The 27,820-nt window shown below is 44.1% G+C and overlaps 2 protein-coding genes across 3 annotated transcripts; one reads left to right on the forward strand and one right to left on the reverse strand.

Moving 5' to 3' along the window:
* Nucleotides 1–214: 214 nt before the first annotated feature.
* On the forward strand, nt 215–13,596 carry DAGLB (diacylglycerol lipase beta). The gene is made up of 15 exons (XM_032126319.1): nt 215–436; nt 909–1,060; nt 3,238–3,412; nt 3,914–4,175; nt 4,267–4,392; nt 5,384–5,511; nt 6,402–6,528; nt 6,875–6,958; nt 7,375–7,452; nt 7,854–7,934; nt 8,023–8,150; nt 8,628–8,696; nt 8,792–8,864; nt 9,806–10,059; nt 11,535–13,596. Exons 1-15 carry the CDS (start codon nt 342–344, stop codon nt 11,725–11,727), a joined length of 2,025 nt encoding a protein of 674 aa, XP_031982210.1. The 5' UTR covers nt 215–341; the 3' UTR covers nt 11,728–13,596.
* On the reverse strand, nt 13,091–27,230 carry RAC1 (Rac family small GTPase 1). 2 transcript variants are annotated; one of them, XM_032126326.1, is made up of 7 exons: nt 27,037–27,230; nt 20,951–21,022; nt 19,525–19,642; nt 17,219–17,275; nt 15,685–15,747; nt 14,814–14,973; nt 13,091–14,660 (listed from the first exon to the last, which is right to left on the reverse strand). In XM_032126326.1, the coding sequence occupies exons 1-7, from the start codon at nt 27,069–27,071 to the stop codon at nt 14,530–14,532; spliced, it is 636 nt and encodes a 211-aa protein (XP_031982217.1). In that variant the 5' UTR covers nt 27,072–27,230; the 3' UTR covers nt 13,091–14,529. The 2 variants fall into 2 exon arrangements, with proteins under 2 accessions (XP_031982217.1, XP_031982218.1); XM_032126327.1 differs by lacking the exon at nt 17,219–17,275.
* Between the last annotated feature and the right edge of the window lie 590 nt (nt 27,231–27,820).

Here is a 27,820-nt window from a genome sequence, read left to right on the forward strand (position 1 = left end):
GGGCGTGACGTCACGGGGCGGTGACGTCAGGGCGCCCAATCCTCCCTGCGGCCACGCCCGGGCCCGCCCGAGCCGCACCGCGCACGCGCCCTGGGTGCCCCCGGCGTTCCCGCCGCTCCGCGCGCGCGCCCCGGGGCGGGGCGGGGCTCCCGCCAGGCGCGTGCGCGGCGCGGCCCGATCGGGCGGGGGCGGGGCGATGGCAGCAGCGCGGTGTGGGCGTCGTGACGTCACGGCAGCGTGACGTCGTGCCCGCCCCGGCGGGCGGTGAAGTCTTTGGCGGGGGTGGGGGGGGGACGGGGCTCGGGCGGCCCTGAGGGAGCGGCGGCGGCGGGACCCGCAGGATGCCGGGGCTCGTAGTGTTCGGCCGGCGCTGGGCCATCGGCAGCGACGACTTCGTGCTCCCGGGGGCCTTCGAGCTGTTCGTCAGGCTGGTGTGGTAAGGCGCGCCCCGGGGCCGCTGCCCGCCGGCCCGGCCGCTTCCCGGCGGGGTGAGCGGTGCCCGCGGCCCGGGCGGTGTCCGGCCGTGGCGCATCCCCCGCGGTGCGGTGCGGTGCCCGCGCTGCCGGAGCGCTCCGGGCCGCCGGCACCCGCTGTGCTGCATCTCCGAGTAGCGCTCGTGTGGTTTCGTAATTAATACCGGGACTGCTTTGTGTCCGCCAGCCGCGGTGCTTTGGGCTCGGAGGGAGGGAGTAGCACCACGCTCGGAGCCCGTGGCTCCACTGAATTGTAATTCCTGCTGAGTGCTCGTGTAGTGATTTCATTCTGACACTTCCCTTATGTAACAGGTCCCTTGCTGTTAATCTTTGTGCAATGCTTTCCTTACGACGAGCGCTACCTATCAGGTGATCACTTGGCAGCAGGCGCGTCCCCCTTCCGGCTATAACTCTTGTTATCTCACGTCCCGGCAGGTGGATTGGGATTCTTGTCCTTTACACGGTTCACAAGGGGCAATTTAACTGTCCTGGGGGAGGATTGCTGCACAGCTACCTGCTCGGCCTCCTCATTCTTCTGGCTTCCATAATATGTGCGTTATCTGCTCTTGTATACATCAGTATGCAAGGTAAATAGTTGATAATGATATTTTGTGTTTATCTACTAGAATTGTAATAGATACGTGGTTTTAATCCGGAGCTGACATTAAAAGCCACCAAAAGTTGAAATGTTTTGATGGTAGTCAGACTTGAAAAACTCCATCAGCATTAACATATTTGCTTTAATAGTATTATCTTTATTAGTCTGGAATCTAACATAATAAATAGACACAACATCTTAGTGGAGCTAATGGTTCATTGCCATCAGAGCATCCTGAAAACTCTGCGTGACTGCTGATGAAACACTGCTCCACCTCTCTGACAGGAATTTAGGGAAATGCATCCAGAATCATATGAACTATCATGTTAGTTCTGCCTTGCATGGGCAGGTTTAGTCATGTCTTGTAAAAGTCCCTTAGCTGCAGCGGGCTGCTTGGGGAAAAACACAGAGAAAAGTGAATTGTATAAATGTCATAATAAAACTGACAGTGAGTACTGTTAAATAGAGCAGGACCCACAGCTTGAACTGAATGGCTGAACAGAAGTAAGGATCCCAGTGCAACTTCTAATCATTTGTAGAAATGGTTCATTTTGGGTTAAAATTGCTAGGGAAGCTTTTTTCTGGTGAAGCACCTGATCATCGAAGTAATGTTAAGAGGATTAGTTTGAAAAATGTGTGTGGTCTCTGGAGTAACAGATGAGACTCCACAGTTTCTAATATATTGGTTCTCATGACACAATGAAAATAAGTATTTATTCTTCTGTAAATAAGTATTTATACTTCTTTCAATTTAAGCAATTTTAAGAGTACATGAAGAGAAAATGACAGAGCAGAAGTGTGGATGATAATCGTGGCCTTGAATCTGACCACTGGTTTTCCTAGAGTTTTCAGAGGAGGGGAAGTAAGATCAGGCAGACTGTGCTGTTTATATCCAAGTTTCCCAGAATATTCTGGGTTGGAAGGGACCCACAAGGATCACTGAGTCCATCTCTTAGGTGAATGGCCCATCCAGGGGTCAAACCCATATCCTTGGTGTTGTCAGCACCAGGCTCTAACCAAAGCTGCAGAGGTGAGAGAGGTAACTGTAAATAGCAGTAATAAAAGACCCTTGTTCGGTATGAAAGTACAGCTATTGTGTTGTAAAGGCCGTTGTAACTAAGAGATGGAAGAATTCTGAAGCTGAATAAATTTCTAAGAAAATAAAAGGTGAGGTGTGTTGGACTGTGGTTGTAATGTGTGGGTTTGGGTGTGCTGGGTCTTGCACCAGCCCTTGTGCTGTGCTGGCAGTTGGTGATGCCAGCAGGGAACCTGGCTGGAGTCTCCACACCCTGTGGGTGGTGCTGAGAAAGGAAAAGTTGTTTAGAGGAACTACAGTTCCATCTGATTGTGTCTGTGTAAGCAACCACGCTGCTACAGGACAGGCTGCGACCTGGGAATGGGAAAAAGCAACCTCTGGATCGAGGGCTTCTGAAACAGTTTGATCACTGGGTGTGAACCACAGCTGTGTAATTGGAAAAAAGTTTCCAAAGTTGTTTTTGTTCAGCAGCCTTTATAAATTGCCTGTCTACACCTGAGCACGCACACCCCGCTCAGGTGTACCTCATTACCTTGGGATCAGCAAACTGGTTTAAGGAGATGAGTTGGCCAAAAGTTACTCCCTTTTTATTGCCTGAGAGTGCTAAAACGAAGAGCTTGTTAGTAAATTAACAAAGCAGAGAATAGCCTGAGAAGTATTTGTCCTGGTAATGGTCCTACTTTTGTTCTCCTATTATTTAGTAACTCCATTAACAAAACTTCATAATAGCCCAGCAAAATAGCATCTGAAAATTAAATATTCAACCAACTAAAAGCTAAATAGAATAATAAAGGGCCCCAAGTGTTATGAGGAGCTGTAGGTGAGCCGTTGCTCCTGGATGCAGCTTTGGCTTATGCTGGGCACAGCACTGCTGCCCCAAGTTCAGTGCAGAATTGTCTCTGACTAGAGTTGGTTTGGGTTTTAGTAAATTCTAAGAATCACAGCTATAAACCCATTGTTGTTTTTCTTTGCTTCAGTGATAGCTTTCCATTAGTATGAAAGAACTTGATCGTTTCAGTTGTTTCTTACTTTCTGTAAAGCCCAGAAAGTTCATGTTTCCAGATAGGATTTTATGTTCTTGAGGTGCATTCATGAGCGGTTCTTGTTTTAAATTCTCTCTCTAATTTCAGGAACAATTTCTAATCCAGGCCCAAGAAAATCACTTCCCAAAATACTTTATACTCGCCTCCTTCTCTACTTCCCTGAATTCATCTGGGCTGTTGTAGGAGCTGTGTGGGTGTCAGACAACAGTGTGCATTGTGAGAAGACTGTGATAAATGGCGTCATTGGGACAGTTATTGCAAGGTAAAGGTGCTTTCCCACAAATCTGAGCTTGGTAGTGTATGTGAGAAGGAAAATGGTCTCCTTCCCTAAAAAATCTGCTTGCCTTGGGAGAGAGAGCATGTCCTGCAGAGAAGGAAAGGAGGTGAAGATCAGAAAGGGTAAGAGGGACAATGGGAGTGTAGAAAACTGGATAAATGTGAAGGGGATAGTAACAAGGTCACTTAGCTGGTGTTGAAAAATGGAGCTGTCACACCTCTGGGCTGCTGCTTCCAAAGCACAGGGCTGGGATTCCAGGTTTGGTGCCCTGTGTGAACTGAACTGACAGCCTTGTTCTGGTGCCCAGAGTATTGCAAGCCCAGTGCCAAGAGCTGCACCCTCAGGACAGCAGCAGAGGTCTCCATACAGAATTCCATACCCAGCTGCGTTTTCTGCCTGTCAAGATCTGTTGTTGGGATTTCTTGCACACTTGCCAGAAGTGTCTGGTTTCACAGATCAGTTATCCCACTCCCTCCTGTCTGGCAGCTGGATTATCATCGTCTTCACCATCGTTGGAGTTGTCATTGTCTTTGACCCCCTCGGGGGGAAGAAGACGTTCTATCTGCCCGACGGTGTGAGCCGCAACCTGGAGAGCAGCCAGTCGGGGCAGCTGCTGTACAACGTGAAGAGCTCTGCCACCAGGGTGTGGGAGAAGAGGATCCGGCTGCTGTGCTGCTGCATCGTGCAGGACGATGACCACCGGGTGGCCTTCACCAGCATCGCCGAGCTCTTCCGCAACTACTTCTCAGTAAGAGGGAGCGCCTCGCTTGTGTTCCCAGAGAGCTCTGCAGTGTTGAGCTCTGGGGTGGTTTTACACAGTCTTCCATGTCTTTGTGCAGGACACTGATCTGGTGCCAAGTGACATAGCAGCTGGTTTGATTCTGCTCCATCAAGAGCAAGATAAAATGGAAAATTGCCCCAAGGAGCCTGAAGAAGTCCTGTGTCATTCTCCATCGTCTCTTGTGGTAAGATAGGGTTGGTGCAGCCTCTGGTGTAATTATTGTAGGAAATGGTGCCAGAGCAAATTGAAATGCACTTCTTTCTGTAGAGGGTTTTCTTGGTTTTGTTTATTCTTTTAACTAAATTAAACACTGCAATAAAAATTTGTAACAGTGTAAGGTATTAATAAATGCAGAGAAAACAACTTGATGAGTTTATAGCCAAACATTTTTCTGCCTTTGCATGAGTAGAACTTATATCTGAATGGGAATTCAGTGCAAAAAAGGAACCATTTAGGACATTTGATCATTGTTGAACAGTTGGGAGAGAAAGGGAACAGAAGGAGAATATAATATTTGGTGCCTTTTGCATAGAACTGAGAAGATAGTCTTCTAGTATGTATTGTGGGCTCTTTGTCTGCTGCAAATACCCAGACAGGGTAAGAACAGAAATAGCATCTTTTAAAATGCTTGCAGGGGGTGGGTTAGTTTGCTAACTGATTTTTGCTGGTCTTCAGTGGAAAAGTGCCTTTGTAATTTTTTTCCCCTCCTTTTGGCCTGTGTTTCATAGATGTATATAGTTTTACTTCAACCATTGCATTTCTGTCAACTTCCTTTTGAATCCAGCCAGTGTGATGGGGTCGTACTTTAAAAGTCTGTACCAGAGAGATCTGCTGCAGACTCTTTAGCCTTCCCCTGGACATCCTTAGGTAACATATTTGGAGTGAATGTTGCTTTCAGCATCGAGCTTATCAGTGTATCAGTATTGGAAGAAACTGATTCAATGAGAGCTTTACAAGATCCTTGAGCTCTGTAGCTACATAAATAAACACAGACTTTTTCCTGAAATACAAGTGGCTATTTTTAGTTCCTCTTAGATCTTGAGGTTTTCCTTTTGGGTAGTGTGTATTCCATCGTGCCTTGATTTTCACTAGCCTGTGTTCAGTTTTATTCTGAGGCTGCCTAACACGCCTTCCTCCCTCTCTCTGCTTCCTTTTCTTCCCCTGTGTGCTTCCAGACTGATGATTTGGATGTTGAGCTGGAGAATGCTGCTCACTACATGCTGTTTGCTGCAGCTGCTTATGGCTGGCCCTACTACGTATACACCAACCCGTATACTGCACTCTGTAAGCTCAATGGTGACTGGTAGGTTTGACCCAAGAGCTTAAAAACACACAGCTGCCTTCTATTTAACTAGTCATAGCAGAAATAAAACAGTTGCAATAGCAGTATTTTTGTTGCATTTAACTGTATCACTCTTGGGAGTACATGAGCTTGACTGGTAGAATTCTCTTTCACAAATTCAGAGAAAATTCCACCCTCAAACCTCTAACTACTCTCAAAGATTGGGGGTTTTTTAATGAGAAAAGTTTGTGATTGAGATAAAAAAATCATTTAGCAAAATGACAAAGGAGGAATTCTAATTAAATGAAACATATTTTAAAATGAGGCTTTTTCTAGGTGCCTTTTGGGCACAGACGTACATATAGAAATAAAAATCTATCAACAGTTTTGCCTGCCTTAAGGACTTAGCTAAAGTTTCCTGTCCCTCCAGCCTCCTTTCTGTTTCTTTTGACCCCTTTAATCAAAAATGTTTATAGTCAGTATGTCATTTTGCATATTGCTATGTATGATTGCTGTATGTGACCATTGATATTTGTGACTGTAAGAACGATTTTCGTAATTACTAACATGAAATATTCAATATAATCTACTGAAAAAAATTACCACATAATACTGTGGATAAAACATAAGATTGATGTCAGATTTTTGTTTGAATTTCCTTTTTCCTCATTTGTATTTTCTCTCAGTGGCTTTTAATCTTAAGAATTCTTTCTTACTGCACTGTTTGCTCTGCCAGTGCTCCTGTAACAAGGCAGAGGTAACATCTTGTATCAGACTACTTGTGCTACTGCAAAAAGAAAGTACTTTTGGTTCCTGCCAGAAGGCCTTCTGCAAATTTAACTGAGTTTGATTCTTTGAAAGGAAACTTAAAAAATTGGAAAATGAAAGTTTTTCTCTTCTGTGTTTGTTAGTTGCAGAAATAGACCAACAGATTCTGATATAACGGGCAGTGATCGTCATAACTTTCACTTCGGATCCATCCTAAAAATAACAGGACTGCAGTACAGAGACTTCATTCATATCAGTTTTCATAACAAGGTAAACAACCTGGACAGGCATTCAGCAAGCTGTTGTGATTAATTCAGGGAAAGCAAGGGGTGAAGGGTCTAGTTTGCCTTCAGCATTTATGAAGTGCAGGATGCAAAGCCAAATGAAAACAATTCAGTTTGGATTTCTTTTCTATTCTAATGGAACAGCCACAAAACCATTGATATAAGTCTGTCTCAGTATTGAAAAAAGGCACTTAGACTAACCAGATAAGAGACCAATTCTGCTTCTTTCCGTAGTACAATATGGAGCTCAATAAGAGCTTTCAGAAGGTGAGAACAAGTGCTTGCCCTTACAAAAAGTTGGTGTCTTTACTGATTACATTCTTCTCCTCCAGATCTATGAGATTCCATTTTTTGTTGCTTTGGATCACAAAAAAGAAGCTATTGTGGTTGCTGTGAGAGGAACCTTGTCTTTTGAGGTATCATCCATCTGATATCAATAATTAGCTTTATAGAAATGAGTGAACTCCCAGTACCTAGAGGAAATTGTGTTACTCTGGCACATGTAAAAATAACTCACAGGTAAGAGTCTTGCAGGTTTAAGTAATAAACCCTTGGATGGGTGATATTCCCTGTGCTACTGGAAGTGAGAGTGGAGGACAGGCGGTGGTAATTCCAGGTCACTGTGGGTGGAGTGCATCCACAGTGGGGTGTCTGCAGTTGGAAATAGCCAGGCTTGGAGCTGTGGTTGCTGTGTTTGCTGGGGTGGTGGTGTGTGGTGGGATGTGTTGTGCTGCTCCCACAGCTGATGTCCCTGTGGCAGCAGTGAGCAGCAGAGCACAACCCACGAGCCACACAGCCCTGCAGGGAGGGCTGAGCAAAGCTTTGTTTGCAGGACATTCTCACTGATCTGTCAGCAGACTGCGAAGACCTGACACTGGAGGAAGTTCTGGAGAATGGGTTTGTGCATAAGGTGTGTGCAGCCTGTGGCTGTTTGTAGATCAGCTCAGCAGTAGCAAGCTGTAAACACCTGGGGTCCTTAGTTAAACAGAAGAATGTTCTCCTTGTCGGATGGATTGCACAAATTATTTCAGTGTTTGGTGCATCAAATACTGCCTCTGGCACTGCAAAGTAGAATTTTTAATCCTCTTATCAGACTTAATGTCCTTACGAAATAGCCCAAAACCTTTTTAACCCATACATAACAACACCAACAGACCTCTTGGTTATAACCAGACCTCTGTCAGGAGGATGTTAAAGAGAAGACCAGCTTTGCAAAAAGGAGGGTTTTCTGTGATGGTGTTGTATTTGAACTATACATGTGTCACACCTCAGATTAGATACACCCTTCTAACCTGAACTGCTCTCTTGTAGGGAATAACTCAGGCTGCAAATTACATCTATCGAAAACTAATAAATGATGGAATTTTAAACCAGGCTTTCACAATTGCCCCAGTAAGTTACCTCCCAAATAATTTGATTTGTCAGAAAAATTACCCACAGCTTTTTCTGTGTCTGTCTAAGTTTGTCTCTCTGTCTGTAGGAATATAAACTTGTGATAGTTGGTCACAGTTTGGGTGGTGGGACAGCATCTATCCTGGCCGTCATGCTCAGGAACTCCTTCCCCACACTGAGGTGTTACGCCTTCTCTCCCCCAGGAGGGCTCTTAAGGTGAGAGACTTCTGTTGCTTGGCTCTGTGTCTAAGCTGTAAAAGTCTTTAAGGCAGCTGCCAGGTGTGTTAGGTTGTAGCTGTGGCCTGACTATGGGAAGAGTTTCTATGTTCTCCACTCAAATTAATTTGCTCCGTCTGGAATTACAGTCGAGTCCTTGGCAGAACATTACAGACTGAAATACATCCAGGGAATTCTGTCAGGCAGTGAAATGAGAGTTTAAACGTTCCAGAAAAACGTTCACCTGACTTGTCTGCTGTGGCCTGGTGGACATCCCCACACCCTTACAGTCAGCACTGAAGTTACTCTGTGCCTTCAGCAAGGAGGTCTGAACGCCCACTGAGGCACTGACTGCAAATGCTGCTGCCACATGCTTGCATTTTTACTGACAGATAGTGATCATCCTAAAACTAAACTCTGCTTATCTCTTTAGTGCATCTAAAGTGTCTTTTTTCTTTTTTCTTTATTTATTTTTAGCAAATCACTTGCAGATTATACTAAGCACTTCATTGTTTCAGTCATTGTTGGAAAAGACCTTGTTGCAAGGTGAGATGAAAATACTTTTAAATTGATATTTGGAGATGTGTTTGATAGCAGACAATAGGAGGCTTTGCTTTACTTTGTTCTGTGTGTTTAAACAGGTTAAGTATGCCCAACATGGAGGATTTAAAGAGAAGAATAGTGAGAATTGTGGCAAACTGCAACAGACCCAAGGTAACTAAGTGCAGTTCCTGGTTAAAATTGTGGAATTGTTACCTGGGTTAAGCCCCAGATTTAATGCAGTCACTGCTGGTTGTGTGTATTTTTGATCTTAAAGCTGAGAGTTACAATTGTGTTTCAGAACAAAATGGTTTGTGGTTAATTCAGTGACATTTGTGTTAGTCTCCTATCCTGTAAAGTTGTATTGTTGGAGATTAGGATTCAGGAAGACTCTGGATATACCAGTTTATACCATCAAACACCTGAAATTATCTGTTTGCTAGTTTTGCTGATAAAAGGAAACTATTAAAAAACAAAAATGGGGAAAAAAACCCCAAATGGCTAAAATTATGAGAAGTCAGTAAGATTACTTACTTTAATACTCTAGTACGAGTAGGTAAGCAAATTAATGATTTTACTTAAATATTACTGTCAGAATTCATTTGGAAAGCAAATATTTCTCTGTTACAGTGTTAATTCTTTACCTCTTTTTACTGTTAGTGGGAAACACAGTTTTGAAAGTGCTGGATCAGTGTGATGTCAGGCAGGATGGTACTGCAGGTATAGAGGTGTGGCTTAAAGATTCAGAACTGCCATTTTTGAACATCTGAATTTGAATCTGCCATACCCACAAGATTTCCAGGATGTGCAGAGGGTCTGTGTGATGTCATAAATACAGGATAAGATAATGGACAGTTAGAAGGTGCAAGAAAACTTAAACCTGCAGAGCAGAATCCACATGGAGTAATTCAGCTGGTAAAGATGGTAATGTTTTCTGTGGTATTACTGGAGGCTTGGGATCCATACTGTTGATATGAATGTTACTGTGGGGAAAACTCAGCAAGGAGATAATTATCAAACAAAGTTTGGGGAGCATGTGCATGAAGTAATTTTTAGAGTAAGTTACTTGAAGAGATGCCAGACTTCAGTTGGACTGTTCTCCTCTCTGCTATCAGTACCAGATTTTGCTGCGGGGGTGTTGGTACGAGGTGTTTGGAGGAGATCCTGATGACTTCCCAACAGAGCTGGATGGAAGGAACCAGGATGCCCTGACCCAGCCCCTTCTGGCTGAGGAGAGTTTAATGGTTCATCGGTCGCCTTCATACAACGCCCTTGAGGAGGAATCGCGCTTGAATTCACCCCCTCAGTATCCTCATCTGTATCTGCCTGGGAAGATTATCCACATTGTTGAAGAATGCAGCTCTAGGAGGTAAGTGGAATAATGAATTCCACTCTCCTGTCTCTCTAAAGTCTACTTACAGCTCCTTCTCCCTTTCAAAGTACACGTTTCCAGCTCTGTGACTTACCTGCATCTCCAGTACCCAGTTCTGGTTACTGCACATTACCCAGCTTTCAGTTTCTATTCTGTGCCTCCTGGCTTCTTTTGGTTTTGCTGCAAGCCCTGGACACTGTTCCTCTTTATGCCTTATCCTGCCCATTTATGGCAGCTGCTGAAGTGAGGACCTTAAACACTAAGACTGGCAAGTTCAGCTTTGCCAGGCTGCAGTTTCTGCCTGAGACTGCAGATCTGCAGTGTGTCCTGGTAGTGGTGAAGTGGTAACAAAATACCTCGTTACTGAGCAGTCACATGGGTGCTGGTGATCAGAAGGAGGTGCAATACTGCCTGTAACACTGACCCAGCCAGGCTGGAGAGCTGTAGCTGCCCCAGTATCCAGTGTGTGCCCACAGAGCCTGTAGATTTTCCTGTCATTTGCTGCTTTTCTGTGGATGCAGGAAGCTGAGACAAAGACACCAGAAAGCTGAAACTGCTGAAAGAGTGAGGATTGTGGCTTTGTTGGGGCAGTGTCATGTTCAGGGGTTTTTTGTGTGTTTTTTTTTTGTTGATGTTGGGTGATTTTAGACAAAGGAACCTAAAACAGCCCATAAACCACCAGGCAGGCCATGATATCCTCTCGTTGTGTTCTGAAAGAGAAATAAGAGCATTTCTAACTTGCACAAGACTATCTTATAGAAGAAAAGAGAAATTGTGTCTTACAGAGAGGAGAGAAAAATATTGGAGAAGAAATTCACTTTTTTCCTCCCATTCAGTAGATCAGTATTTTGTTTAAGCTTCACATCTTTAATTTCTAGCAATTTTGATACTGGTTTTGCAAGTTAGATACTTGAACACCTCTGACCTGGCAGGTTTTCTCGATGGCTGCTCTTCTATTGAGCTAATTTCTTTTCTATCTTACTCCACAGCACAGCAGTTAATCATGGGGGGTTTTTTAAGTTGGACTAGCACACAAGAGCACCCATCATGTATTTGGGATTTAATTTAGAATGGTGCAGCCTGTCTGCAGCACTGAATGTATTGCCTCGTCTCCTGTTGATACCACTGTGACTTATTCCTAAATTTGACATTAACCACGTGAACGTGCAGTGTTTAGCCCCCTCCCCCTCCTTGCCCAGGCTGTATTCTGTGTTTTTGGGAGCAAGATTATTTGAATCTTTGGTGGTTTCTTTCCCTGTTAATGCACAGTGTAATTTGGTGCAGTTCTGCCCTCAGGGACACTTCATGGCAGCAATTCCAGCTGTTTGCTGAAGGGCAGACCTGCACCTCTGGGAGCTCACCTGCTGCTGTGAGAGGGTTCCAGTTCCTCCCTGAGCAATGTCCAGAGTGTCCAGGTTGCCTGTTCCAGTTCTGACACAGCTATTGTATTTATGGTGTGGTTTTTTTCCTAGGTTGTGTTCTTCAGATATTAAATACACAGCAAGATGGTCAAACGAAACTGTCTTCAGCAGCATTTTAATAAGTCCCAAGATGATCACAGACCACATGCCAGATGTTGTGCTGAAAGCTCTGAACAGTTTGTCTCAGGAACATGGATCGTGTCTGTCTTGTCAAACACGAGACTACAACCCCAGTGCAGTATAACCACAGCTCGAGGACAACCTGGGGGGCTTTTTTGCAGGTTTCAGGTATTCAGGACACATTTCCACTTTCATGCCTAAGTGGATTTCAGTACTTTGCTCACATTGCATAAAATGAACAAGGGTCTTAATGCCCTTGCCTGTGCAGCGACCTCGGGGAATGTTGTGCTGGTGAAAGCACAGATTCTGTCTCTGTGCTGAAGGCTGGGCTTTTCCAGAACGGATCAGGGTGAGAAGCTCCAGCTGAGCCTGTGTACGCTGGCGCAGCAGCTGAACGCTTGACCAAAGTGAATGTGTGAGGGGGGCGGGGCCAGACCTTACCTGCAACTCCACTGCTGCTTCCAGGTCCCCTCCTGGGTGCCTGGGCCGTGGCAGAGCTGTGGGGCAGCTCAGGGCTGCAGGGCAGAGTGAGCCCAGCCCGGGCCGGGCTGCAGCAGGCACAGCTCAGTGATTGCACTATTTTTTCTTACAGATTGTGCTGGGATCCCGGGGTTGGGGGGGGAGGGTGTGTTGTGGTTAAATGCTGCTTGGATATACATGTGCAATACTCTTTAATCTACCTGTCTTTTGTATTTGTTGATCTACATCACTGCTTTTATTGATTTGAAACTAAAACTACTTAATGAGAAGAAAAAAAATATTGTTCAGGCCATGGCATCATGTTGGTCACCAGCTCCAGCTACTGAGCACCACTCCAATTATGCCAAGAATGTGTAACCAGTTGTACTGATTTTTAAAAAGTGGATTCCTTGTTTCTAGTGTGTAACTATTTTAATTTTTTTTCTTTTTAAGGCTCAGCAGCATTTATTTAAAAAAAACTGATGTAAGTAAAATATGATGTGGTTGAGAATTAACTGTGTGGATGCTCTTGCTGTGATACTCAGTATGGAGACAAAATTAAATGCACAATAAAACCTTGGCTCCTGTGCAATGACAGGGACCAGTGCTGGTTGTCAGAGCAACGAGGCAGGGACTGCAGGGGCCCAGGGCAGCAGCCTTGGGTGCAGCGACTCTGGAGGAGAGGAGCCAACACGCAGAGCCTGGAATCTGGGGCATTTAAGCACAAACTGTAAGAGGTTCAGAGGAAAAGCACTTCTGTTTGCATAGAGGGGAGTGGAACAGAGAACCTGGCCCCTGCTGCCAGCAGCTTTAACCCACTGCAGGAGCTCTAACAACTGCACTGACAGGGCAAGGCCTCTGCAGAGCTGTTGCCAAGTGCTGTGTTGAATTTGGGCTCTCAGAGCACCACTGCCAGCCTGGGGTTTGCACACTGTCCCTGAGGAGACACAGGCACACAGCGCTGCTGGCATGGAACAAGAATGTGAGCTCAGAGTGGCACAAGAACGAGACACTTTCTCAGAAACTCAAACATTACCACACTTGTGATTCAAGGATTTATTAAGTCATACATGCAAAACATACTGCCAATTGCATTAGCAAAAGATCAATGTAAAAACTTCACAATTTTGCAACTTTTATTTTTAAATTTTGCTTTAGTGGTTGAAAGGGTGTAGTTCAACATCATATTCCTGCCAGTTTAGAAGGTACAGAACATTAGCACTAATTACAGAACCTCACGGACCCAAGTTACCGTTACGCAATCAATGCTGCACATGGAGTGACAGAAAGAACACTTGGCTGCATTAGTCACGTTACAGTGGGGGGATCTTGCAAATAGTGATATTTAAGAAGGTTTGTCAGTAACAGAGGTTTAAAATATAAAAATTACTAAAATGTGTAAAGCTGCTTCACATGATTTTTACACCTAGTTAATTAGACTAAAAGCTCCTCAGAAAGCATAACTTACTGGGTCAGAAACAAGAGGCAAATAAGGAGGATATGCTTAAACATTCTACTCTAAAAAAAAAAAAAAGAAAAAAAAAGCCAATTTCTATCAGAAAGTTTTAAAATACAAGTTATATTGCTCAGTAAGAAGAGATTCTACAAGAAAAGCATCTACTACATAAAAGTGGGAATGACTGATTCAGAATTGTACCTACATGAATGCCCTACTTGAAATTCAGAGGAATTTACCCATGAACACCAACCTCTCTCCACTACTGCACCTCTGGGAAAATGGTTGCTGAGCTACTCTGGCAGTGTAGTGTAAGTCAGCTGTACAGTGTCAAAATACTGTCTGGCACTATCTCTTGATCCAACCCAATATTCCATTTATCACAATACAATGCTGTCAAAAGGACTAGATACACTTCAGTAAGAATAGTTATTTTTTCAATCACAGCAGCAAGAACTAGATTGCAACCAAGCCCTTACCAACGATAAAGCATTTACACTGTGACTCGGGTGTCAGTCATTGCCAGAGGTGGGTGCTGGGTGCACCACCAGGCAACGGCTGCGCTGGGAAAACAGTTCAGGATAAAACACATTAGAGCGCAGTGTTCTGCTAATTCCCTGGTACTGTTACTTACTGTGAAAAACTAGAAAGATTTTGCATTTCCTACCAGAAATTAGAGTCATTTTCAAGAAGAATCTTTAAAAAACAGTTTAGTGCTTAGTGTTTGTAGCACAACAATGCGACTTAGTTCAGCAGATAGTTTGGCAACACTTAATTGAGCAAGAAGAGGATTTTAAAAATAAGGCTTTACATAGGTGTGTCTTTTCAGGAGTTTCAGTTTTTCTCTTAGAAGAATGCAAGGTAAGGATCATACTTTAAACGAAACCATGAAATTGTCAATTGGTTCAAGAATTGATGGAAGAGAACTAATTTATAACAGAAAAAATTGGCATGTGAATGCTCCATTGTTTGAGCAAAGCACAGGGTTGATGGGGTGGGGGAGGGTGACGTTTACAGCAGCAGGCATTTTCTCTTCCTCTTCTTTACAGGAGGGGGGCACAGCACTGCTCGGATGGCTTCATCAAACACTGTCTTGAGGCCTCGCTGCGTAAGTGCTGAGCATTCGAGATACTTCACTGCGCCTGGGGGAAGCAGAGACACAGTTACAGAGCAGCTTCCCACAGCTCCAGCAGCACTGCTCCCAGCTGGCTCCACAACAAAAGCCAGGCATTTTATTTAGTTAAGGTACAAGGTCTTCCACAAACACAGCCAACAATAACCCCACTGCCTCATACCGATCTCTTTTGCCATGGCAAGGCCCTGTGGGTAGGTGATGGGAGTCAGCTTCTTCTCCTTCAGCTTTTCAATCGTGTCCTTGTCATCCCGGAGATCGAGTTTGGTGCCCACGAGGATGATGGGGGTGTTGGGACAGTGGTGCCGCACCTCAGGGTACCACTGAAAAAGACAAATAAAAAATGGTGTCTCTTGTGTGGGGGCAGAGTTCCCTGAAGGCCCTGGAACACCTCACCTGAAGGCTCCCAGTCCTTCACTTTCGGTCAGTCGGAGGAGACGGGAGCACCAAGATCCCATCAGGGCAGGATTAGAAAAGGGCACATCACCATTAGTGAAGCCAGCAGCTGTTTCCACACAATTAAAAAATGTAGCCCATTAAGGGCTGTATTTTCCTCACACACCAGAAGAGCCCTGAGCCCCCCTTGCCCATGGAGATGCCTCCTTGTGCAGCTGAGTTGTCTGAGGACATGGAACACTCCCAACAGTCACAGAGCACGTGCAGAAGGATGGCTGATGCAAGGAACAAGGGCTGTCAACCCAGTGTTTACAGGCATTTGTTTGTAAACTCTTTTTATTTCAAACTGTACTAAAAGGAAAGCTCCCGTTTGTGATCTCAGCACCTTGCTGGCTGAACACTCCTGAATTACTGTTATCAGTGCATCAAGGAACAATTCGTACTTAAGTGTGTCATGTGCTCTGAACTTCCATGACTCACAAGTTAGGCAAATGGATTTCTGCTTTTCCGAACTGCATTTCACGTGGCCTGTGGGAAAAACGATTGGAAAAAAAAGCACCTAACATTTTCCAAGCTCTGCTGTGAAGTGAACGGGATGATGAACATTCAGAAATAAAATGGTACCAGCACATCCTTACCTTAGCACGGACATTTTCAAAGGAAGCTGGGCTCACAAGGGAAAAGCAGATTAAGAAGACATCCTACAAAACAAGTTGACAGAAGTCAGCCCAACTGAGAAACCACTGTAGAAATGTCATGAACAGGCCAATATCAGCAGTACCTCCATCACACTGCCAGCTCTACCACACTTGCAAAAGGCAAGGTCAGCAATACAGTTGCATGTGACAATCAAAGGCAGCTTTCCCAGAGGGAAATCCATTCCCAGGCAGCTACAAGCAGCCAGAGAGAAGGGGGGAAAACAAACAACAAATAGATTGCAGTCAAATTTATAATCAGCTCTTGCAGTAGCCAGCAACCAGGACACTAATACCACTGCCTTTCACGGTTTTTTTCTCTAAATGTCATTTCTTCTTCACTGACCTCATCAGCATAAGATGTTGCAAAGTGTTAACTATTAATAAACAACTCTAAAGTAGTCTTAAATTGCCAAGGCTGACTATACACCATGAAATAAAAAAAGCCAAAGAAAACACGAGAATTTCAACAATTACTACTTTCATGCCCAAATCAGAAGAATCTTGCTGAACTTCTTATAAAACTTCACTCCTACTGAATGCCAGTATAAAAAAATTTTAGAATTTCTCTGTAACCAAATGAGGATTGAGAAGGGCATTAAAAATCTCAAAGCTCCCCCCTTTCCTTTCTAAATAATAAGAAAGCAGAAAGAAAAATGGAATCTTGCACATCTTGCTTTTCAACTGAAGGCAAAAAATTCTAAGTAAAGGCAGGTAAAAATATTTCAGAGCACATGTTTATGGTAACTGGAGGATACAATTCAGGTTTCACAGGTGACATGCTCCATTCTGCAAGCATTCAAGATTAACCCCAACATTCATTTCCTCTGTCTGTGTTGATGTAAACTTGCTGTATGACCCAAGACTCGGGAAGTGTCTCCCAAACAAGCCCAACTTTCCCCAACCTACCTGTGCATCTGTACTTATTCTGGTACCAAACGTGCTAGAGAATCAGGCATTGCAGAATGTTAGTTGATTGTGCTGCATTTCAAGGCATTTTGTTAGGTCAGCAGCTGACATCTCACTGCTAAGCACTTGCATGCATCACCCAACAGGTTTCCATAGCAGCGTCCCAGAAGAAGAAAGAAATAACATCAAATAATGTGATACTATGGCCACTACTTCTGTTTTCCAATTCTGCAGGTTTGTGGGGACTCAAGGCTGCACGTGATGCAGACTCTCTCCTTCACTAGCTCCAGAGATCAAAAGATTTGGTGTAACCACAAGGAAATACTGGAAGATCTCAGGTGTCTTGCACACTATCAATCTTACTAAGTAGGAAAAGCTATTTGTTTTCAAGAAAATATTTAATCTTAGCAACTCATATAAAGAAATTTGGTAACAGAGTTCTCAAATCTAGCAATTTGATAGTTCCAAGAAAAGTATTTGTTCAAAAAATAGGGGCCAATTTATCACTATCATAGGCAAGACAAGATGACAGAACTTGGAACTGAAGTTCATTTAAAGTTTTACATACGGCAATAGGTTGATCTGCCAGACTGGAAGATATATTCTTACCATTGGTTCCTCCAACCTAATAACAGCAGGAGATAAAGTTACTCCTCAAATGGATTTAAGGGAAAATGTTCTCAGTCAGCAATTTGTGCTCACAGACATTCTCAAGGAGGATTTTCTCCTTAAGAGAGACGCTGCCCTGTAATTCAGCACAACCAACTGCACCCAGAGCAAACACCAGCCTTCCCCAGAAACCAGTTCTGCACTGTCAGGGGAAACCTGCAAGATCAAACCTCTCCTGAAAAGCACCCAACCAACAATTTCTCTTTGGTTTGCTCTCCTGAGGAAACAGACGTGACCATCTTTTCTGTCCCAACTCTTTCCTTCCCCAAATATTTGGAAATATTAGTAGATTTCAAATGCATTCAGGAGAAGATACTAAATTCCTGTATATTTAAGGAATAAAAGTAAGGAGAAAAAAATACAAATTAATGCCAAGCCTTCACTGTGAAGTTACCAACTGAACTGCTGGGTGGCTGATCCCAACACACACTGCCCAAGTAACCAACACCTGCTGCTTTCACCCTGCCCAAAACATCGTTCAGGTGCACTAATAGGGAAAGGAGGGCCACGAGAACATGCAAGGGGTGAGTTTTAAACACCACAGTGAAGGAAAAGGGAGGCTGAACACAGATCTTAAAAAAAGTCAGGTTTTATCAGCACCACTGTCCTCTTCCTCTGTGCTTTTTGTTAGTTTTGTGGGGATGATGAATCTTTGATAGTGGACAAGTCCGAAACCTGAAGACTTCTTCACAAGAATTTCAAGACTTACCACCCTGTTTAATTTTCTGCTGTGAAAAACCAATCCAAATAACTGAAAGTACTTAAACCTGTACTGAACAGTTATACATGCTTGCACAGGAGACACTTTTTCCCTAAGATGCTTAGATTGACATGGAATTCTTTTGCAGTCTACCAGAAAGCCACGGTTACTTTAGCAGGCTGAAGACATGCACATGCATTCTGTCCCTCTGTCACAGACATTCCGTGTCACAGGCATTCTATCCCTATTAAATATCTTTCAACATATCTTTTTCCACTTTTTTGAAAACATTTTTATGTTAAGCAAAGCTGAAGTTTTAAGTATCCTATAAATATCTAAGTACTAGAGAAAACCAGCTTTCCATAGTCTCTCCTAGAAAAGACAGGTATTTCTGGCATTTCAACTGTAGTTGCCCACAACTGGCAAACTTGTATCAATCTTGTGTATCATAACTGATGGGGAAGCCTAATGACTCTAAGTTAGAGAGCAGTGAATTTAAAGGAAATTGTGAATTAAGACAGATTACTAAAAATAGCACCGGAGTTCCTTAAATAAGATTCACATTATTCAAGAGAGCAGTTATGCTGTCAAGTAAGTGGGACAATTTTGCATTTTACATTACTCGCATTTAACATATATTTGACAGTCAACAACAAGAGCCAAAAAAACCCTGCAAATTACCCTTTCTTTACTTATAACACAGCTCCATCAGGTAAAAGTCAGGGCTCTAAAGAGATTAGAAAACCACCTCTGCAAAGATTGACTGTAGCTGAAGTCACACTGGAAAGAAGAGAGCAGATCTCTTCAGCATTTTCCTCAAACATGGAAAGATGCAGGATGCAGGCAGGACTTAACCAGTTGCACACAGGGAAGACAGAAGCGCATTTGTATCGATGTCACAGCACAAACTACAGCAAGCAATAAAATAACCATGGGCTCAAGCACATTGGAAAGCTGGGACACCGCAGCCTCTGTCAATATCAATAATCTCTTCATTCAGTGCTGCCTCTTTCACATGTAGAACATCTTCACACAGACTAAACAGTATCAAGTGCTTAGCAGTGACAGTGTCAGGTTGCAGCCAAACATCGCCTAAAACCAAAAACAAACCCTGCCTTTGGCAGGCATGCTAACCTTACAATCGATGGACTAGCTGATGGGACTGTGCACCAAGATTTTTTGGGTTAGTTTTGGGGTGGTTTTTTTCCCTTTTAAATCAAGCATTCTAGACAATTCTGAGGCTGCAACTACACAAAACCCTACAAGTACCAGTGCACACGAATACACGGGGCACACAAATTTTAACTTTTTTGCAACTGTACACACCTCAGAGATCATAAATTACAGCTACAGCACATAAAATGAAAGAAGGTCACTGTTACTAATAAATACAACTCCAGGTGTGACAGTGTTGGCCTCATGTTCAAAAAGAAAACTGCTTTATCTTAGACAAGGCTGTCCAACATAAGGCAAAACTGCTCCTGGTTTCACCCTGCAGCTCTTACTGTTTGCGGGTAGGAGAGTGGACGTAGTCTGTCATAATCCTCTTGACCAGCTGTGTCCCACAAACCCAGGTTGACTGGTTTTCCATCAACCATTACATTGGCAGAGTAGTTGTCAAAACTGAAAACAAAGAGAGAGTTAGCTGCATTAGCTTGCAGTAAAATAAAGCACCCAAGGACTTCAGCCTCAGAGTCCTAACTGGGAAAACTAGGGAAGGAAATGTTTTCATTGCACCTGTCTGCTCCCCAGAGACAGTAAAGCTGTTCTTTAAATAACAAGTGTGGCATTGGGTAATGGAATAAAAAATTATACACAACAGACTTGGTCCAGTCTGAGCAGAAGTGATCCCTGTCATGGCTCTTCCAAAGAAGTGTTAATCCCAGTGAGCACAGGAAAGCAGGTGATGTACTTAGCAAGCACTTTCCAGTCTTAGTGGGACATTCAGCAAGTTAATCTGTCTCATGCTGTGAGATTTAGAACAGAAGATACAGGAGCAACAACCAAGGAATCCTTAATGACAACAGTAGGTAAGAAAAAAGCTAATTAATCCTGCTAATCAAAACCTCCTCCAATGAAATATCAAAGCTCATAACTAGGGGCCAGTGGAAGGATCGTTTTTATCTCATCACTGCTGTGGGTGCAAAGGTTAAGGCTAAACCAAGTTCACTGGGAATACAACTGTAAAGCAAAAACTCAAATTTAAGACCAAAGAGAAGAAACAGGAGTAACTAAGGCAGCAAGGCCTTGGACAGGTAACAAAAGTGTCTGTAAACCTTACTAGAATTTATTTTATCTGAAAAACTCAATACTCCAGAGAGCACCATAGCGAGATGAAAATACAGAGACATCAGAAGAGGGCAAAGAAGCTGCACATGTATAAAACACCCCCCAACAGGCCCTGGAAAAGAGAACTGCACTAATACTGATACTGACAAATCCTTGCGTGAAAGAAAAAGGGAAGCACCAGAATAAATGAGTCTCCACAGTCTCGCCTGAGGAGCTACAGAGCTGTGGCTGGCTTAGCACAGGATTGGCAATAGCACAAAAAGTGGAAGGAACAAATAAACAAAAAATCACCAGTCATGTAAGACAACTATTTCTGACTGTGATATGATGTTTTACAAGCTGTTCAGCCTTAGGACTGCTTATTATAAATGACAGTACACACTATTTTGGAAGAGAACAACATCTGGTAAAATGTTAGCAAATGTTAGTCCCTAATCAGCCAGGCCTAGAAGGCACAGAGGGCCAAAACTGAGGGACCATCAGCAGGCACTGGTGTGACTGTGCTTCAGTAAAAGCTCCAACTGTACACACACCTGAGGGGTGCTTGCAGCCAATTCAAACAATTCAGCTAAGGAATCTGGAATGGCAGTAGGCACTGAGAAGCTGAGAGAAATGAGTTCTTTGGGTTTTATAAGTACTTACACAGTGGGTATATACTCTCCAGGAAATGCATTGGTTGTGTAACTGATGAGTAGGCATGTTTTACCTACAGCACTGCAAAAAGAGAAAGTTCACATGTAAAACACATTCATCTTGAATAACAAGAAATAACATTTCTTTTAGGGGAAGAAGACTAATTACATCCAGACACCCAAGGACAACTGAGTGTCTCCAGTCACTACTGTGCAGGAAAACAGCTGACAGACTGCAGCCTTAAAATTACTGGCAATGAAAACACACCTAATATAAACATCCATTTTGTGAAGTGATAGATTACCACATTTTGTTATTTTTTAGTCTCAAAAACCCCAACAAACCCACAGGTATTAATTAGACTGCTAACACCTCCTAGTCACCTGACTGAATACCCAGGAAGATCACCTTACTCCAACTCTGAAACTAAAAAAAACTGAGAAGTATTTCCAGATACCCTTACACAACTCCAAAACTGTTCTCTTTTCCAGAAAATTGTATACTTGCATATAAGTGAAGTTAAAGAAAGCTTGGAAAGTATAATTTCTAAATATATCATTATTTTGGAGTATTTAAGGAATGAATACAAATGATAACTCTCACATTATTTACTGCTATTGCAAAGTGACACCCCACATGCATTCACCAACTATTCAAACATTTCATTAACTGATTTATAGATAAATTACATTCCAGTATTGAAGAACTTGGACACCAAACCTCTTCCTACCAATCTAATTCACAAGAGCCTCAAATGGGGTCAGGACAAGGCTCTGTTCCATGATTCCTTCAGAACTCTGGCAGCCAGCTCCTTCACTCTCCACCCTCCTCCCCACATCTTATCTGGAGTCAAACATTTGATTAACGACAGCACTCAATTTTTGTTGCAGTTTCAATTGAAGTGTTGGAAAACCTGAAATTGGGCCTTATTTCTTTTTTAAAATAGCGTCTGCAAAGAGTGTCCGTGACACTGCAGACTGGTTCCCTTGCAGGCTTCCCACTCGCCGTACGTGAGAGATTCCAGCGGTGAGCTTGTTCCTCCAAAGCCTCACACCCTGCCGATCCTCCTTCCTGCTCCTGGGCAGGGAAAACTGCATTGTCTTGCAGATGTTTTATCACTACAGCGATTTGCTCACAACCAGTCAGCAGTAACTCTGAAACCTTGCTGCACCTACACGTATGATTGTGCCATTAGTATGAGGTTTGACTCATGAGCCTCCTGAACTAAATCCTTCACAAGTGAATTTGAGCTTTGTCACATCCGTAAGTCACAGCTCAATCTCTAAAGTCTCTCCGTTCAACTTTAAGCAGTTCCTCACTGCATTAGCCCAAGAAGGTATTTGATAGCAGCTTCTGACATCACCTGAAATGCCTGTGCTATGGAAGAGTCGCTTCAGCGTGCAAAATTATCTGGGATTTTGTCCCACACACCCATTTTTAATTGTAATTTGCTTTACATTTCTGAGCCAGTACCTGCCATACCACCCTATCTGCTGCAACTCCATGCAAACCATGAAGTTTTCCACCCTGCTTTTCACACCTGCTTCTAAGACAGTAGCTCCTCACACAGTCTGAGGGTTTTTTCCTTTCAGCACGCACTCTTTACCAAGCTATAATAGCATCATGAAAGGAAGCATTTAATTCTGTTCTCATTAAGTACAATCTCTGAACATTCCCTTGTTGTAAAGGGTTGGTGATATACTTGTGCTCAAAAGTAGATGGATTTACGCTTCAAAAAAACTTGTGTGGGAAACAATCAAGGAGCAGTTCACCATGCAGATACCTGTTTAACAGCTGTCAAAAGAGGAGATCCCATCTTAGCTCCTGAACTAACACTCTAACAAGCCAGAACAAGGAGTTAAAGAAAGTTATTCCTCCCCCATAAGGACAACTTGCTATTTTAGCTGCCTGCTGATGAGTTAGATCAGTTTGGATGTGCTGCTCTCCCAACACCACAGCCGGCTGTGCTGGGCCAGCTCACAAAGGACAGGCGGGAAAACCGTCAGGATCCCGAGTGGAGCAGCAGCCAAATGCTTTGGGAAATCTCTTGAGGCGCAGACATGACACGTTCTCACGCTTCTGGAACCTGTTTGGGCTGACGCTTCAGCTTCCAGTAAAGTCATTACAGGTAATTTGAGCTTCCAACAAATTAATGTTGAACTCAACATTTTCAGCAGCCAATCAAGAACTTTTCTGTGCATCCGGGCTCCATTGCCCACCTTGCACTGAAACTCCTGAGTCTGTTGTGGCTAATCAAAACAGCACAGGAAGGTGGTGAGAGGTTTCATTCCAAGCTTAGAAGTGCCTGTAGTGTGTTTCTGCAGCACCAATCAGCCAGAGTCATTTAAACAAGAAAAAACACGTTCAACAACCTCATTTCAGACTTGCTCCATCCAGGTTTCCTGCCTTCCTTGCCTTTTGGCTCACTGCCACACGAATCAGATCATTATGGTCACCAGTCTTAAAAATAAACACTAATGCCTACATTTATAAAGTACATCCTCTAAGTGCTTTATCAACTTTTTTAGACTTCTAATTTCTGTAATAAAGCAACTCCCCTAAAGAGAATTCCAACTGTTTGGCAAAGTTTAAATCCTTGTACATAAAGGCTGAGACTAAGAATCTAAAATAACACCAAGATTAGTCATAAGATTTCTAGCAACTACTTAATCACAGCTCTGTCCACCCACTATTACATAAATGAAACTAGCAACATTTGACTGTCATCAAAAACATGGCCTACAGAAATCCAGCTTTAAACGCTTAACAAAACTACCTTAACAAAAGACAGCACTGAGTCCCTTTTTGATTCTGAGCAGCACCCAGGAATCAACGTATTTATATAACCACATATGTATTAATTCCTGAAACAAAACATTCCTTCTCTTTATTTATGCTAACAAGTTTTATGAAATTTCCCCACTGTAAGCTGCTTGGAGCCATGTTTTATCTGCAGATGGCAGCCTTTATAGAAGGCTTTGCTTGCGCCCTTTCTCCCTTTCTCTGATGCACATGAACTACCTCTCTGGCAGACACGATGCACAACTGCCCAGGTCTTTGCTCAGACATTAAAGAGTAGCTGAGATTTCCCTAGTACCACCCTCAGATCAAGAGTTCAGTACTGCTGCTGTAGTAGGTTTAGCTGCATAGGCTCTCAGATAAGCTGTGTTACTCACAGTGACACACCCTCCCCCAAATATGCTCTTCAGTACTTACAATACTAGTACTTTTTAAAAAGCTTTGAAACGTTCAGTAACACAAGTTACCAAATCTCAAGTCACTGCACTCTCTCCAGATGGCACGGGAGGGACCCGAGGTGTTCAGCACCTCACACAAACACTGCACGACACTCAGTAAGAAGCCGATTATCCTATGCCCTCCCCTTCTCACCGAGCCATCAAAGCAAATACAGCACGGCTTTAGTAGACAAGGCCTCAGATTAAGCAGAATTCCAAACAAGAGCTCCTGAATTACTGCTCTTACAGTATTTCCACAATTTAAAAATGCCTCCAGAAGAGCACAAAGTGTGACAAATTCTATGGCATCCAGTAATTGAAAATTTCTCCAAAATGCAGAACTTCTCCTAATGTTACACAACATCGCTGGAGATTTTGTACCACTTAATAACTGCCTTTTTGGAGTGAAAACAAAAGCTGCTAAAAATAACTTCCACCAATGCTTTTTCTCAAGTGTCAATCAACAGCAATTCCTGCAGTTATTCCAGCGGCTGCTCTTCATCTGTCCTGCACATTCCTCCTGCTCTCTATCATGACAGCTCAAAGCAACAGTTGTCATTTATTTTCCCCCAAACAATCCCCACAGTGAAGTAAAAAAAACCAAGGGGAAAATATGCTAGCCCAAACTAGCACACATGCCACACTTTTCTAGTCAAGTTAGCTGCCTAAACATACACTAGTCAAAACTCTAAGAACAAAACATGAGTTACGTATGAGAAACAGCCTACTCATTAACAAATTAAAAAAATAACCACAGGTACTTCTACGGCTTTGTTTATTTTGTTCCTAGCAGATCTTTGTGGAGGTACATAAAACAATACCCAAGTTTTATAGTACATAAGCAAATCTTTAACCTGCATTGTTTTACAGGAACACTAAAACTTTGGCCTTATCTCAGCCAAACATGGTGTTTCCTAGAATGCCTGCAATGCTGGAGCTCTTGAAGCAGCAACAGCACAAAGAAACACAAATAGTTAAATATTTTTTTTAAACAGCGAACAGAGAATTATACAAAACTACCAAAACTAAGCAACAGTACCTAAACAGATCTTTAAGAAAGATTTGTTTCTAACTAAGGAGGAAGGAAAAGAAATTAAACTACCATATTTTGTTAACACACGTACAAAAGTCAGGTAGAACTACACCACTTACATTTCCAAGACAAAGAACAACAAAAATTGTGGGAAGAGGGATGGTTTACAAAGCAAATGACCCAAAGAGCTGTTTTGCTGAATGAATTAGTGAACATTATACAGTTCATCTGTACTGAGTTTTCAGTTCTAGAGGAAGAAGTAGACTGAACCTTTTCCCCACCCAAACATGATGCATCGCATTTATTTACAGCATTGTAAATACAGAGTTCAGATGAATTAAAACAAAATACAGCAGAAAAGCCATTTTGTTGGGTTCAAATTTGGTAGAAGCAAAAGAGCAGCCCACACTACTACGAAAATGATTTATCGAGATACCACTTTCATGTTCATATGGCTCCAAATCTTACATAGCAAGTCAAAACAAATTTGTCACACTGTAAGGTTTATTTTTCAACCATACTTAGATGCCTTTTTAGGGATTCTACATCATTAAAAACAAATCAACAAACCCCACCCCACACAAATAACTTGAAGATTAAGGCACCATGTGAAATTACAGACCACTGTAGCGAGTCCGTTTACATACACTTCACTCCTCTGTCATCTACAGAAGTTTGCTGTGACACCAATTATGCTCAGCCTACACTGGGATTTTTGTTTCTCCTAAAGGAAAAAAAAAGCCCCTCAAACTGCATAAGACAAGTCTTGTTTTCCAGCCGGCCTGTGATGTTCCACTGAGCTCTGACATCCAGTAAGAGAGAGAATCCCTCTGAGCTGAAGGGAATAGTATCATGGAGAATATTCAAAAATACCAAACACACAAACTCTTCCTTCAATTCCAGCACTCCTCACACTGAATCCAACTGCTAAACTTACAGGTTAACTCGATTCTAAAAAGCATTCCCAACTTGTTTCACATATAAGCAACACCATATTAAGATACTGTAGGTGTAACAGCTCTTTATGGACAAGTATATCATTAACTATTTGTATTTCAAGGGCCTACCAGTCTCCTTTAGACAGGAGCCTAACAAGACCAGATGTCTGCAGGCAAAAAAGCAGTTTCTGCCCAAAAGCATTTATGATCTGCATAGAGTTCAGCCCATTTCATTCAGTTTTACCGCAAAAGTCAGATGTCAAAAATCAAACTCTAAAAGGTAGTAAGTTTGTTACTTTCACAAAAGGTATTTCAAATCAATATTAATTTTCTCATATAATTAACAATATGGCAATTTTTTAATACACTTGGACTACTTCGCTGATGAAAGAACACCAGCAAGCAGTGGCAGTCCAGGGACGCGGCCCGGCCTGCCCGGACAGCCCAGCACACCCTGTTCGTTCACAGCGCCCGCTTCTGCCCGCGCCAACGCGAAGCACTCGGTCACCGGCACGGCCCCGGCCCTGGAGCACCGGCCCCACGGCGACGCGAGGCTCGGCCGGCCGGCCCAGGGGCGCGCACGGCCTGCCGACCCCTGCACACCCCCGCTCCCCGGCCCCGCCGTGCCCGCGCTTCCCTCCCCGCCCGGCAGCAGCAGCAGGAAGCCGCAGCCGCCACCCACCCGCCCCCGGCCACGGCTCGGTCCCGGCCCCGGCTCCGGGCAGCCCCGCTCCCTCAGGGCGGCCGGGCCGCGCCCGCGCCTCGCGCCGGGATCGCCCACACCCCGCGGCGGGGCCCGGGGGCCGCTCTCGCCCCGCGGCCCGACACCTCCCACGGGCCGGCGGAGCAGCTCAGGGCCGGGCCCGGCCGAGGGTCCCTCGGACTTACCCGTCGCCCACCACCACACACTTGATGGCCTGCATCGGGGCTGTTGCTGAGCGGAGCAGGGAGCGGCGGCCGCCTCCGCCCTGAGCCTGGAGCAGGGACGAGGCAGCGGCACCACCCAAGGCGGGGAGCGAGAGGGCGGACTGCGAGCGCAGGAAGCGGCGCCGCGCTCACATCCGGCCGGGCCGCGCCGGGGCCGCCTCGCGGGCGGTGCCTCGGCTCGGGGCGCTCGGGGCGGAGAGCCGGCGCTGTGCCACTGACCCAGTCCGGGAAGCGCGGCCCTGGCCGCCCATCCCCGTTTGGTGCATTCAGGCGGAGCCGTTCTGAGCAGGAATGTCAGCGCTGGCACTGCTTGCACAAGCCCGCAGCCCCGTCAGGGGCATGGGGCTGGGCATCGTCCCACAGCAGCCCTGTTGTGTCTAACAAGCCGGAACTTAAGAGCTGCCTTTGACACCACCATGTATCCCGTCTATCACGCCTGGCACCCATCATGCAGCAACCTCATTCCTGCATCTCTTGAAGCACGTTAATGTGCAGTTGTGTTTACCACACAGACGTACTGGGCACGTGTAACTCGGGTCACCACAACGTTCCCCCTCTGCTGCTGTGGGCAGGTGCCCTTTTTCCACAACCAGGCACCTGCCGTGGGACCATCTCTCACTGTGCCACCACTGCAGATCCAGAATGTTTCCCTCCATCCATGGATCTTCCCACCACCCTCCCTCCTCCTGATATGCTGTGACATTACTTAACTGGGCTGGCAAGTTTTAAATCAGATCAGTGCACG

The sequence above is a fragment of the Corvus moneduloides genome, chromosome 16, assembly GCF_009650955.1.
Source record: "Corvus moneduloides isolate bCorMon1 chromosome 16, bCorMon1.pri, whole genome shotgun sequence".
Taxonomy (NCBI): Eukaryota; Metazoa; Chordata; class Aves; order Passeriformes; family Corvidae; genus Corvus; species Corvus moneduloides.